At 32.4% G+C, this 15,000-nt stretch overlaps 2 protein-coding genes across 2 annotated transcripts in view; one reads left to right on the forward strand and one right to left on the reverse strand.

Moving 5' to 3' along the window:
* The window catches only part of tbc1d10c (TBC1 domain family, member 10C), a 19,399-nt gene extending 11,651 nt beyond the window's left edge, over positions 1-7,748 (reverse strand). Inside the window, exons 1-6 of the mRNA XM_072912413.1 lie at positions 7,594-7,748; positions 7,390-7,530; positions 3,383-3,485; positions 3,214-3,321; positions 3,032-3,138; positions 2,842-2,956 (exon numbers count right to left, since the gene is read on the reverse strand). Of these exons, the coding sequence (XP_072768514.1) occupies positions 2,842-2,956; positions 3,032-3,138; positions 3,214-3,321; positions 3,383-3,485; positions 7,390-7,530; positions 7,594-7,748 (729 nt within the window). The remainder of the gene's footprint in view (positions 1-2,841; positions 2,957-3,031; positions 3,139-3,213; positions 3,322-3,382; positions 3,486-7,389; positions 7,531-7,593) is intronic.
* A 164-nt stretch (positions 7,749-7,912) lies between these two features.
* Positions 7,913-15,000, forward strand: part of ndufs8b (NADH:ubiquinone oxidoreductase core subunit S8b) — a 13,343-nt gene continuing 6,255 nt past the window's right edge. Inside the window, exons 1-4 of the mRNA XM_061930689.2 lie at positions 7,913-8,017; positions 11,321-11,369; positions 11,436-11,495; positions 11,570-11,659. Of these exons, the coding sequence (XP_061786673.1) occupies positions 11,321-11,369; positions 11,436-11,495; positions 11,570-11,659 (199 nt within the window). The 5' untranslated portion in view covers positions 7,913-8,017. The remainder of the gene's footprint in view (positions 8,018-11,320; positions 11,370-11,435; positions 11,496-11,569; positions 11,660-15,000) is intronic.

A 15,000-nucleotide genomic window follows, 5' to 3' on the forward strand; every position in this document is an offset into this window, starting at 1 on the left:
TACTACTACTATTTATTCTTCTTCTTCTTCTACTACTACTATTTATTATTATTCTACTACTACTATTTATTATTATTATTATTCTACTACTACTATTTATGATTATTATTATTATTCTCCTACTACTATTTATTATTATTATTATTATTCTACTACTACTATTTATGATTATTATTATTATTATTCTCCTACTACTATTTATTATTATTATTATTATTCTACTACTACTATTTATAATTATTATTTTTCTACTACTACTATTTATTATCATTATTATTCTTCTACTACTACTATTTATTCTTCTTCTTCTACTACTACTATTTATTCTTCTTCTTCTACTACTACTATTTATTATTATTATTATTATTCTACTACTACTATTTATTCTTCTTCTTCTTCTACTACTACTATTTCTTCTTCTTCTACTACTACTATTTATTCTTCTTCTTCTATTACTACTATTTATTATTATTCTACTACTACTATTTATTATTATTATTATTATTATATTACTACTATTTATTATTATTATTATTCTACTACTACTATTTATTATTATTATTATTCTACTACTACTACTATTTATTATTATTATTCTTCTACTACTACTATTTATTATTATTATTCTACTACTATTTATTATTATTATTATTATTCTACTACTACTACTACTACTATTTATTATTATTATTATTATTATTCTACTACTACTATTTATTATTATTATTCTACTACTACTATTTATTATTATTATTCTACTACTACTACTACTACTACTTCTCCAGATTTTGGCGCGCTCTACCTTCCACATTTTTCATCAGATTCAAAGCGTTCCAACTTCAAACTGTTCAGCCTATCCGGGAATCGCGGGCTTTCCCTTGACAAATTACAAAAATTCCCAGATTTCCCGTTTTTTCCGGGACATTTTACCTACTTAAAATGAATTGGCCATTTTTCAAACTGTCACCATTTCCACATTTTCCAACTTATTCATACCATTCCACTGTCAACACATTCCACTCACCCTGGACACTCAAACTACCATTTTTCCACGTTCAACAAATTTCCAGGAATTCCTGGTTTTCTTTAACCCTATTTCCAACCGTTTGACAACTCCTTTTCCTTTTTTCATCCCATTTCAACCGTTCCACTGTCAAAACATTTTTCTTAGTTCTGACAAAAAAAAAACTAGTTGGTTTAGGAACTAGAAAAATTCCTGGTTTTCCCTAAATTCCAGGAATTCCATAATACTATTTCTCAATTAAAAAACTGTTACTACTTCAACATTTCTTGACCGATTTGAACAATTCCAACACCAACCAATTCAGCTCATTCAGGACATTTTTTTTTAAATCCAGCTTTTCCAAATTTCCAGGAAGTTCCCATTGAAATGAATGGGACATTTTTCCAAGTTGCACTATTCGCACATTTTTCAACCTATTCAAACCATTCCACCGTCAACACATTCCACTCACCCTGGACACTCAAACTACCATTTTTCCACGTTGAACAAATTTCCAGGAATTCCTGGTTTTCTTTAACCCTATTTCCAACCGTTTGACAACTCCTTTTCCTTTTTTCATCCCATTTCAACCGTTCCACTGTCAAAACATTTTTCTTAGTTCTGACAAAAAAACTAGTTGGTTTAGGAACTAGAAAAATTCCTGGTTTTCCCTAAATTCCAGGAATTCCATAATACTATTTCTCAATTAAAAAACTGTTACTACTTCAACATTTCTTGACCGATTTGAACAATTCCAACATCAACCAATTCAGCTCATTCAGGACATTTTTTTTAAATCCAGCTTTTCCAAATTTCCAGGAAGTTCCCATTGAAAAGAATGGGACATTTTTCCAAGTTGCACTATTCGCACATTTTTCAACCTATTCAAACCATTCCAACATCAACACATTCCGCTCACCCTGGACATTCAAACTACCATTTTTCCACGTTCAACAAATTTCCAGGAATTCCTGGGTTTTTTTTTAACCCAATTTCCAAACTTTTTCGTTTGACGACTCCTTTTCCTTTTTTCCATCCCATTTCAACTGTTCCGCTGTCAAAACATTTTTCTTAGTCCGGACAGAAAAAACTAATTGGTTTAGGGACTAGAAAAATTCCTGGTTTTCCCGAAATTCCAGGAATTCCATAATACTATTTCTCAATTAAAAAACTGTTACTACTTTAACATTTCTTGACCGATTTGAACAATTCCAACACCAACCAATTCAGCTCATTCAGGACATTCAATCTTTTTTTGGTTTAAATTCAGCTTTTCCAAATTTCCAGGAAGTTCCCATTGAAATGAATGGGACATGTTTTCCAAATTGCACTATTCGCACATTTTTCAACCTATTCAAACCATTCCAACATCAACACATTCCACTCACCCTGGACATTCAAACTAACACTTTCCCAAGCTCCAAACCAAATTCCGGTTTTCCTGGAAATTCAAACTCTTCAGCATTCAAACTATTCCTACATTCATACTACATTCTGTCCGCATTTCACTTCAACTTCAGCATTGGAGCGTTCACACTCAATTCCTTTAGGAATTGCCTCACCTCATATGTAAATGTTTGTTTTCCAAAAATATTTTTTACATTTTGTCAAAAATAAGACAGTGGAGTTATGTAGGACTGGCATTCACAAATATTGGTAATATTTGAAATGTACTATATGTGTCAGGCATAAGTCATTTAAAACATTTATTTTTTTAAAGTGGAATTGAATATTCCACAATATTTTTACAGCGGCTTTTACAACTTTTTCTGTCAATATAGGGACCAATGTTTTTATTTGGAATTTATTTTGGGTTCATAGGACCAAAGTTGACGTACCTCAGCTGGCATGTTCATCAAGAGGACTGCAGCCACTGGTCCTTGAGCCTGACAATAGCCATCCTCGGGCTTGTACTGAGTGAAAGCTTTCAACACTCTGAACAATCCTTGCTGCCTAAACACAAGCACGGTGATAGAAATTCTGAGAAACGGCAGCAATGAATACCAGCGATGACGTAATGCAGCGTACCCGTGTCCCTCCTTGGAGAGGAACATCTCGTGGAAAGGAAACTGTCGGTCCAGATCTCTCTCGATGACGTCCACCCACTTCTGCAGCGCGGCCTTAGAGTCCAGACACTGACACCACATGTTTTCTCTCCTTTTATCTGTCATTTGAATTGTTGTGAGATTCTTGGGTTGTGGGTTTTTTACCTGGTAGAGGTGTTTGTTGTTGTTCATCCTGTTGGTGGCGCCACAGAGCAGAGGCCAGCACTTTGCTCTAAGTGAGGATGGGATACCTTTCTGACACTGAACTTTGACCTGTAACCAACATGGATAGTTCTAGATGGATAGAGATGGATGGATGGATGGACGGACACACCATGTTATTCTTCTTGAACAAGATGCTCTCCCATTGGTCCATGACGTTGATCCACTTGGCTTCCCTCTGCCTGACCAGTTGAGGGCGCGGGCCCTCAGTCCTGCTGACACATTATACACAAACACTCAAAAAAGGCATTTAAACTGTTTATATCATGTGATTAGAAATGTTGGGTTGGATTATATTATATATATATTTTTTTAATTTAAAAATGTATTTAGTGTGGCGATACATTGCCTTTATTACAAATAATAGCTTTACGGTTTTATTGGTGTATTTGGCATTTATTTTAAATATGCAGAGGTACCTTGTTTTTTTGGGGGGGTTGATAATTGGTTGCAAAAGGTCCGACAAAAACCAAATCGTATGAAAATAATAAAGAAATAATGCAAATCCAGAATGTATTCTATTTGTAGAGTTACATATTCTAAAGGGAAACCTCACTTTTCGGGGGGAATTTTGGCTATCGAGACAACGACGACTACTTTGGGACAAATGACTTATATTTTTGAGGCTGAATATAAGGAGGATGAGCTACTAATTTTAGAAGCTGAGCGATAAGCAGATCCAGCAAGTAAGACTATTGCGAAGTACTAAATGGGAACAAGCATTTGATTCTAAAAACAAATATTTGGAATATATGTCAATATAGGAGTGTCCGAACTTTTTTAACATGGGACTAAAAAGTCAAAATATGCGAGGCCATTTTAGTATATATTTATTTTGTAAAAATAAATGCTAAAAACAGACATTACCTATTTATTTAAAGACAACACTTAGTGTCAGCTTTGTGGTATAGGTGACAAAGTGTGCTATTACTGACTGTTACAGGGGTGAGAAAAAAGAGTGAAATGTTGATACTAATAATAATACACTTTGTCACTAATAACACAAAGCTGACTCTATTTTGTTTTTAGATATACATTATGTCTTGTTTTATTGTTAACAAAATAAAAACATTTCGAAATGGCCCTTGGTGGGGAAAAAAAATTGGACACTCCTGAGTTATTAGTATAAAATTGTTAGTTTTTTTTCTTATTACATCACAAATTTTTTGCTCGTGGTTTTTTGGTTGTTGTTTTTTACATTGTTATTGTTTTTTTGGTTTTTTTGGACAGCCCTGAGTTATAAGTATAAAATTGTCAGTTTTTTTCTCATTACATCACAACATTTTGCTCGTGTTCTTTTTTTTATATATATATATATATATATATTTTTTTTTACATACTTACTGTTGTTTTTTTTTAATTTGGACATCCCTGAGTTATTGGTATAAAAATGTCAGTTTTTTTCTCATTACATCACAAATTTTTGCTCGTTTTTTTTTTTTTTTTTAACATGCTGTTTTTTGTTTTTTTTGGACACCGTTGTGTTATTATAAAATTGTCAGTTTTTTTTCTCAGTACATCACAAATTTTTGCCCATGTTTTTTTGGTTTTACCATTTTTACTGTTGATTTTTAAAATTTGGACACCCCAGATTTATTAGTATAAAATTGTCAGTTTTTTCTCATTACATCACACATTTTTGCTCATGTTTTTTTTTTTTAACATTCTCACTGTTGATTTTTTTAATTGGGACACCACTGAGTTATTAGTATAAAATTGTCAGTTTTTTTTCTCATTACTTATCACAAATTTTTGATGTTGTTTTTTTAGATGGAAACCGCTGAGGTATTAGTATAAAATTGTCTGGTTTTTTTCCTCATTACATCGCAAATTTTTGCTCATGTTTTTTTTTTTTTTTTTACATTCTTACTGTTGATTTTTTTTTTTTTTTTGGACACCCTTGAGTTATTAGTATTAAAATTGTCAGTTTTTTTCCCATTACATCACACATTTTGGCTCATGTTTTTTTTATTTAAATTTTTTTTTGTACATTCTTACTATTGATTTTTTTTTTTTAACACCTTTGAGTTATTAGTATTAAAATTGTCAGTTTTTTTCTCATTACATCATACATTTTTGCTCAAGTTTTTTTTGTTTTTTTTTACATTCTTACTAGGGATGTCCGATAATGGCTTTTTGCCGATATTCGATATTCCGATATTGTCCAACTCTTAATTACCGATACCGATATCAACCGATACCGATATATACAGTTGTGGAATTAACACATTATTATGCCTAATTTGGACAACCAGGTATGGTGAGGATTAGTTCCTTTTTTTTTAAATTAATAAAATAAAGTAAAATAAATAAATTAAAAACATTTTCTTGAATAAAAAAGATAGTAAAACAATATAAAAACAATTACATAGAAACGAGTAATTAATGAAAATGAGTAAAATTAAGTGTTAAAGGTTAGTACTATTAGTGGACCAGCAGCACGCACAATCATGTGTGCTTACGGACTGTATCCCTTGCAGACTGTATTGATATATATTGATATATAATGTAGGAACCACAATATTAATAACAGAAAGAAACAACCCTTTTGTGTGAATGAGTGTAAATGGGGGAGGGAGGTTTTTTGTGTTGGTGCACTAATTGTAAGTGTATCTTGTGTTTTTTATCTTGATTTAATAAAAAAATAAAAAAACGATACCGATAACAAAAAACCGATTCCAATCATTTCTGATATTACATTTTAAAGCGTTTATCGGACGATAATATCGACAGGCCGATATCGGACATCTCTACTTCTTACTGTTGATTTATTCTTACTGTTGATTTCTTTTTAATTTGGACACCTCTGAGTTATTCGTATAAAATTGTAAAAAAAAAAAAAAAAGGCTCATTACATCATACATTTTTGCTCATGTTTTTTTTTTTAACATTCTCTGTTGATTTTTTTTAATGTGGACACCCCTGAGTTATTAGTATAAAATTGAATGTTTTTTTTCTCCTTACATCACACATTTTTGCTTATGTTTTTTTATTTCTATTTTTGGACATTCTTACTGTTGATTTTTTTTAAATGTGTACACCCTGAGTTATCCGTATAAAATTGTACTTTTTTTTGCTCATTACATCACACATTTGTTTGTTTTTATTTTTATTTTATTTTTTACATTCTTACTGGTGATTTTTTTTAAATGTGTACACCCCTGAGTTATTAGTATAAAATTGTAAGTTTTTTTCTCATTACATCGCACATTTTTGCTCGTGTTTTTTTTTTACATTCTTACTGTTGTTGTTTTTTTTAATGTGGACACCCCTGAGTTATTAGTATAAAATTGTCAGTTGTTTTCTCATTACATCACACATTTTTGCTCATGTTTTTTTTTTAACATTCTCACTGTTATTTTTTTTAATCCAGACATCCCTAAGTTATTAGTATAAAATTGTCAGATTTTTTTCTCATTACATCACAAATTTTTGCTCATGTTTTTTTTATGTTTTTTTTTTACATTCTTACTGGTTTTTTTTATTTTTTATTTGGACACCCCTGTGTTAACATAATGTTATTTGCACGGTCTGATAATTGTCAAAGTGTCAAATTGTTAAAAGACATGCATCATACAAATGTCTTTAGTGCGAGCGATGACGTACTTTATTGGCACACATTATTTTTAGGCTTTCGCGGGCTGCATAAAACGACGCGGCGGGCCAGCTCTGGCCCCCGGGCCTTGAGTAGGACATCATAGCCATGGAGTTTTGCGATGTACTGTAACTAAATGTCTCTTCGATGATACGAGGAGGAGTGTTACGCGTGAGGACGGCCCTCATAAGTGTGCTGCATACTTGTTAGTACACAACGGCCAGGAAACAGGAAAACCACACGGCAGCAAAGTGCATGAGGCTCCATGGCAACAGGTGAGCGCGTAACCAGCGAGGAAAGTTTCCAGACAAAAATAAAGGAAGCATTTCTCATTAAGGGTCATATAGGTTGACCTTCCAGTTGCATATTATAAAATATAATAATAAATTCCCTTTTAGGCCTGTTGCCTTTTACAGTCAATACATGTGGCTTGTGGACTGAGATTTTCAGTGCCTGAAACCCCGACCGCAGACACGAGCCTGCCTTCATGCCTTCGTGCGAGCGCGAAAGGAGGAACTGCTCACCGAGCTTCAGATCCATCGGACACGATGAAGCCAAAACGATCCGTCTCAAGCCCGGAGCCGACTTCTGACCCCGGTTCAGATCCACGGCCGTCCTCCTCACTGCACATCCCTGGTCCTGGCCTGGATGGACTCAGCATTTCACTGAAAGAGGAGATGGCGTGTAACAGTCGACCATTCAGTCGTCTTCATCGCACAAGGTCTCACCTGGAAATCAAAACGAGGCCTTGGTTGTTGCGTTTCAAAGCAATGATCTTCTTGCATGTCCTCTGGCGGTGAACAATGACTGACTTCCTCTTACTTGCTTGTGCTTTTGCCTCCCCTTCTCTCTCTGCTGCCATCTCCCACTGACAGTGACGCATGATGTCACCTCAAGTCTACTTCTCTCCACCCACTATAGCCTTTTATGGAAAATATGACACATAAGAGGTGAGACATTCATGTTGTGCTTCCTTTTTTTTAGGTTGAAGTTATTTAAAACAAAAATCGAATCACTATAAAATAAGATAATGTGATTTTTTTTTAAAGTACATCTGTAGCACAAATTACCGAGGACATTGAATGCATCTCGGGTCTTACTGCGCATGTCAGTTAGCGGCGTCTTCCGGTTGAAACTGCTCAGACGGCAGAGGTAAGACTCGGCAAAGGTCAAAATAAACAAACTCGCTAATCGTTCCTCCATTCGAATGTCGACATTAAACGCCGTCGAGTGATGTACGAATGCTCTTTTTAAGGTTTAATAAGAAAGTGGCCGTCTGACAGATAGAGCCCGTCCTCTATTTTGCTAAGTTAGCTTGCGTGCTAGCGTGTGAGATTTAGAAAGCGTGGTGACATTCGGCTGCTATTTTTTTTCACTATTCTCACATTTCTCACATTGCAGGCATTAATGTTTCCTAAAAACACTTTGAGTCATTCCTAAAAACACTTTGAGTCATTTTATTGAAGTGTTGTTATGCTGCGGAGCAATGACGAACTAAACATGCGCATGCGTGGTTATATATCATTTACTCACTCGATATGTAAGTGTACGTTTTTTTCTCATTACATCACACATTTTTGTTTGTTTTTAATTTAAATTTTTACATTCTTACTGTTGATTTTTTTTAAACATTTGGACACCTCTTTATTTATTTGTATAAAATTGTAAAAAAAAAAAAAATCTTCTCAATTCTCAATAAATCACACATTTTTGCTCATGTTTTGTTTTTTTACATTCTCTCTGTTGATTTTTTTTAATGTGGGCACCCCTGAGTTATTCGTATAAAATTGTACGTTTTTTTCTCATTACATCACACATTTTTGCTCATGTTTTTATTTTATTTTATTATTATTTTTTTAACATTCTTACTGTTGTTGTTTTTTAAATTTGGACACCTCTGAGTTATTAGTATAAAATTGTCCGTTTTTTTCTCATTACATCACAAATTTTTGCTTGTTTTTTTTACATTCTTACTGTTGTTTTTTAAATGTGGACACCCCTGAGTTATGAGTATAAAATTGTCAGTTTTTTTCTCATTACATCACACATTTTTGCTCATGTTTTTTTTTACATTCTCTCTGTTGATTTTTTAAAATGTGGACACCCCTAAAATATTCGTATAAAATTGTACGTTTTTTTCTCTCATTACATCACACAATTTTGCTCATGTTTTTATTTTTTTAATTTTTTTAACATTCTTACTGTTGATTATTTTTAAATTTGGACACCTCTGAGTTATTAGTATAAGATTGTCAGTTTTTTTCTCATTACATCACACATTTTTCTTTATGTTTTTAATTTTAATTTTTACATTCTTACTGTTGATTTTTTTTTAACATTTGGACACCTCTGAGTTATTTGTATAAAATTGTAAAAAAAAAAAAAAATTCTCAATAAATCACACATTTTTGCTCATGTTTTGTTTTTTTACATTCTCTCTGTTGATTTTTTTAATGTGGGCACCCCTGAGTTATTCGTATAAAATGGTACGTTTTTTTCTCATTACATCACACATTTTTGCTCATGTTTTTATTTTTATTTTTTTTAACATTCTTACTGTTGATTTTTTTTTTAATTTGGACACCTCTGAGTTATTAGTATAAAATTGTCCGTTTTTTTTCTCATTACATCACAAATTTTTGCTCGTGTTTTTTTTTACATTCTTATTGTTGTTTTTTAAATGTGGACACCCCTGAGTTATGAGTATAAAATTGTCAGTTTTTTTCTCATTACATCACACATTTTTGCTCATGTTTTTTTTTTACATTCTCTCTGTTGATTTTTTAAAATGTGGACATCCCTGAATTATTCGTATAAAATTGTACGTTTTTTTTTCTCATTACATCACACAATTTTGCTCATGTTTTTATTTTTTTTATTTTTTTAACATTCTTACTGTTGATTATTTTTAAATTTGGACACCTCTGAGTTATTGGTATAAGATTGTCCGTTTTTTTCTCATTACATCACACATTTTTGCTCGTGTTTATTTTACATTCTTACTGTTGTTTTTTTAAATGTGGACACCCCTGAGTTATTCGTATAAAATTGTCCTTTTTTTCTCATTACATCACATATTTTTGCTCATGTTTTTTTTTAACATTCTCTCTGTTGATTTTTTTTAATGTGGACACCCCTGACTTATTCGTAAAAAAAATTGTAAGTTTTTTTTCTCATTACATCACACATTTTTGCTCATGTTTTTTTTTTACATTCTCTCTGTTGATTTTTTAAAATGTGGACATCCCTGAATTATTCGTATAAAATTGTACGGTTTTTTTTCTCATTACATCACACAATTTTGCTCATGTTTTAATTTTTTTAATTTTTTTAACATTCTTACTGTTGATTATTTTTAAATTTGGACACCTCTGAGTTATTGGTATAAGATTGTCCGTTTTTTTCTCATTACATCACACATTTTTGCTCGTGTTTATTTTACATTCTTACTGTTGTTTTTTTAAATGTGGACACCCCTGAGTTATTCGTATAAAATTGTCCTTTTTTTCTCATTACATCACATATTTTTGCTCATGTTTTTTTTTAACATTCTCTCTGTTGATTTTTTTTAATGTGGACACCCCTGACTTATTCGTAAAAAAAATTGTATGTTTTTTTTCTCATTACATCACGCATTTTTGCTCATGTGTTTTTATTTTTTTAATTTATTTAATTTTTTAACATTCTTACTGTTGATTTTTTTTTTTTTTGGACACATGAGTTATTATAAAATTGTCCGTTTTTGCTCCTGTTTTTTTTACATTCTTACTGTTTTTTTAAATGTGGACACCCCTGAGTTATTACGGTAGTACAAAATTGTCAGTTTTCTCATTACATCACACATTTTTGCTCATTTTTATTTATTTATTCTTACTGTTGTTTTTTTCAAATTTGGACACCCCTGAGTTATTGGTATAAAATTGTCAGTTTTTTTTCTCAGTACATCACAAATTTTTGCTCGTTTTTTTTTTTTTTTTTTTTTTTTTTTTTTTACATTCTTACAGTTGATTTTTCTAATTTGGACACCCCGGAGTTATTAGTATATAATTGTCAGTTGTTTATTTTTAACATTCTTGCTGTTGTTTTTTTTAAAGTTTGGACACCCCTGAGTTTTTACTATAAAATTGTCAGTTTTTTTGTTATTACATCACAAATGTTTGCTCTTTTTTAAAATTGTATTTAATTTGATTTTTTTTAAACATTCTTAATGTTGATTTTTTTAACATTTGGACACCCCTGAGTTATTAGTATACAATTGTCATTTTTTTCTCATTACATCACACATTTTTGCTCTTTTTTTTTTTTTTTACATTCTTACTGTTGATTTTTTAATTTTGGACACCCTGAGTTATTTAAAAAAAAATCAGTTTTTTTCCTCATTACCTCACAAATTTTTGCTTTTTTTAAATTTATTTTTATCTTACCTGATTTTTTGATTGTCTTTTTTATTTTTAGATGTCTGCTTCACTGAACCTGCGTCTTCTCTACTGCTACGCCAAGCCAGGTACTCCTTGTTTACCGGTGATATTTCTGTAAACAGTAACATAAAAACATGTTCATGCACTTGCAGGCGCGTTTGGGTGCACTCTCGCACGTCCTTTCAGTGTCGGCGTGCAACGCAGTGGCTTCAGTGAGTCCTCGGCTCAAGCTAATAGATCTGTGACGTCTGCATTCCACACAATGTTTTTAAACATGTGATTGCAGAGTATGTTAACGCTCTAGAGCCGGCCACAGACTTGAAGTCCATCACTGACCGTGCTGCAACTACTCTCCTGTGGACAGAGCTCTTCAGAGGTGCCGCATCATTCATTTGCTAGCATGATCACCACTGTTTGTTTCAGTAATGTCCCAAAAAAAAACACTAGACTACTTTTTTATACAAATACACGTATTGTTTGCTAATTAGGTAAATGCTGAGATGAGCATCAATATCATCAAGCGTTTTCATGTGCATTGTTTTTACTTTTTCAAACTACTACTTGTCTTGAATACAGTACACGTTCAACATTCAAACTACGATGTAAATAGATAGCAAGTAACTAAAGTAAACACGATTACACATTTTTATAAAGCTTAATTTGTCAGATTTAGAATTTGCTAGTATTGTTGTAAATCATATAATGTATTAAATGTGTGGTATTAAATGCTACATGCAATAGTTTTTTTTGTAACAAAAGTGACTCGTGCACAATAACAAAACAAAAGCAAAAACTAGTATTGACTCATTTAAATAGTTTGGGTTCTACCCTCAACCCTTGAGAGACTTACTCCTGAGAAAAAGAAAAAAAAATACCCCCAAAAATGATGTGTGATAATAAAAACAAGAAACATACATACGTGGTCACGTTTTCAGTAGACTCATAATAAATTCATAACAGAAGCAAACTTCATGAATGTTTTTTGTGACCAACAAGTATGTGCTCCAATCACTACATCACAAAAAAATAAGAGTTGTAGAAATTATTGGAAACTCAAGATAGCCATGACATTAAGGCTACAGCTAACGATTATTTTTCTATCGATTAATCTATAGATTATTTTTTTCGATTAATCGTTTAATCTATAGATTATTTTTTCGATTAATCTATAGATTATTTTTTTTATTTAAAATGAAGATGAAAAAATAAATGTTGGCCAGTTTTTTCAAAAGGCATGACTTTTATATACAAAAAAAAAGTATGGCCACTCAGTCAACATTGACAACAACATGACAAAATATTCTGTAACAATGTAAACATTTAAGACTTTTAACATTTAACAAAATTAAAAGTAGCTTATTTGCTTTTTAATGTGCAAATATAAAAGTAAACATCCAGTGCAAATCTTAATATTCTGCAATAGTATAAGCATTTCTAAAGTAAAAGTATTGCTTATTTTGCTTTAAAATGTGCAAAAATAAAGATAAACATCCAATACAAAAAAGTGCAAAACGAAATATTCTGTAACAGTGTAAACATTTCAACAAAAGTAAAAGTATTGCTTATTTTGCTTAATAACACAACAATGATAGTATGATTAAAGTGAAAGTTAATTGTTGGTTTGTACATAGTATATGTAACTGTTAATGTTGTAAAAGGTATTTGCACAACTAATTAACGTTAGCGTTAAAGAGGAGCGCGTCTTTGTAAACACTGAACAGGCATGCCAAACGCGCCTCTCAGAGCGAAACAGTGTTTTAGTTTATGAATTTACAACGCAGATACAAATGACACATTCATGATTTTGTGTAATGATGACAATGTATACTCACGCGGACGATTGACTAGTTGATGGTGATGGCAAGAACGCTGTCGGGTGTTTTCTTTTCAAATGTTCCTTCATAGCCGTTGTGCTGCTATGATAGGCCATTTCCGCTCGACACAGTGTGCATACAACAACTGTCAAGTGTTTTGCTTTTTTCGCTGTGCTTATCCCACACTTGAAGGGATGTACCAATGCTGAATGTGGCTTCTGGATTTCACTCAAAAGACCAGACCGTAGTTACTTTTTCCTTTTATTTTCCTTTAGTTTGCAACAGTTTTTCCAACCAAGAAACAGCTTCTTTTTTCTTCTTTAGTCTTTTTAGCAGTCTTTAGCAGTGTTAATAGACTTTAGTTTCTTTAGCTGTCATTAGCTGTCTTTAGTAGCCTTTAGTAGCCTTTAGCTTCTTTAGTAGGTGAAAAACCTTTAAGGACAAAACACCACAAGATTAACATGCTGTAAAAAATCAATCAATTATCAATCCCATAATTTACAACTATTAATTAGCTGTCAAACTCTTAACCATTAAACAAGTGCAAGAAAATGGACACATCTTTTCCCTTTAAGTTAAAACAGATTTTAAATAAATTGTCTCAACATAAATGCACCAAGATACATATAAAATACATTTAACACCAGAAACACAATAGATAAATGCAACAGAAAACCCAATATGCAAATACATAAATACCTAACCAATTAACCACCTATTTAGATACATATTTAAAATCCATATTCAATATAAATATATTATTAATTTAGCAGTGAAACACTCAATCTTAAACGCTGTCTACTGGTAGAAAAATGCCCCTTTTTCTACGCCCTCACCAACACAGTTAAATCCAACACTTTAAATTGAGCGACTTCACCCTCCTGATGAAGCAAACTGCTCCAACATTTATCAAACTAAGCAAAGAATATCAACACTAAACAACAGTTACATAACACACTGTGTGTATTTAGCCTCCAGACTAAGCACGCTACATGCACACAACCCCCCCCCCCCCCCCCCCCCCCCCCCATCTCACCAGCGCAACAGGTGCGCCACACCCACGAAGAGAAATATTAAATCTTACATACTTTTGGCACAACTCTGGGTTATCTGTAATGAACTAAACCTTTTTCCACTCTGCGCTGGCGTCTTTTGTACTCCTTGATTTGACACAGCGGTCTAATTACCGGGCTCGCGCACCAGCAGATGAGACAGGAGCGCGCCGCGTTATACCTGCGCGCGAACGTAAACTGATCGGCTCTGATTTTATAAGCCGACTGGCTGAAATAATGCCGAATTATATACATTTGCTTATTGAAATGCTCCCACACTTTTGACGACTTTTGGCGTGCTTTTTTCCCCTCGCTCGCACCGCTCGCATCATCTGCTTTGCGCTCCGCCATGACGGCAGTGTGACGTAAATATGCGACGCGTCGAAGCATAAAAACGACGTTGACGTATTTACGTAACCGATGACGTCGATGACGTCGACTACGTCGACGCGTCGTTTCAGCCTTACATGACATATATATATATATATATAATGTTGTGTTTATATATAGAGATCTAGATATATATATATAGATTAGGGCTGCAACAATTAATCGATTAAAATCGATTATAAGAATAGTTGGCGATTAATTTAGTCATCGATTCGTTGGACTATGCTATGTGCATGCGCAGAGCCAATTTTTTTTTTTTTTTTTTAATAACCCTTTATTTATAAACTGCAACATGTACAAACAGCTGAGAAACAATAATCAAAATAAGTATGGTGCCAGTATGCTGGTTTTTTTCCCCAATAAAATACAGGAAAGGATAGAAATTTAGTTTTTCTCTTTTATCCGATTATTAATCGATTAATCGAAGTAATAATCGACAGATTAATTATCAAATTAATCGT

The sequence above is a fragment of the Nerophis lumbriciformis genome, linkage group LG36, assembly GCF_033978685.3.
Source record: "Nerophis lumbriciformis linkage group LG36, RoL_Nlum_v2.1, whole genome shotgun sequence".
NCBI classification, from domain to species: Eukaryota; Metazoa; Chordata; class Actinopteri; order Syngnathiformes; family Syngnathidae; genus Nerophis; species Nerophis lumbriciformis.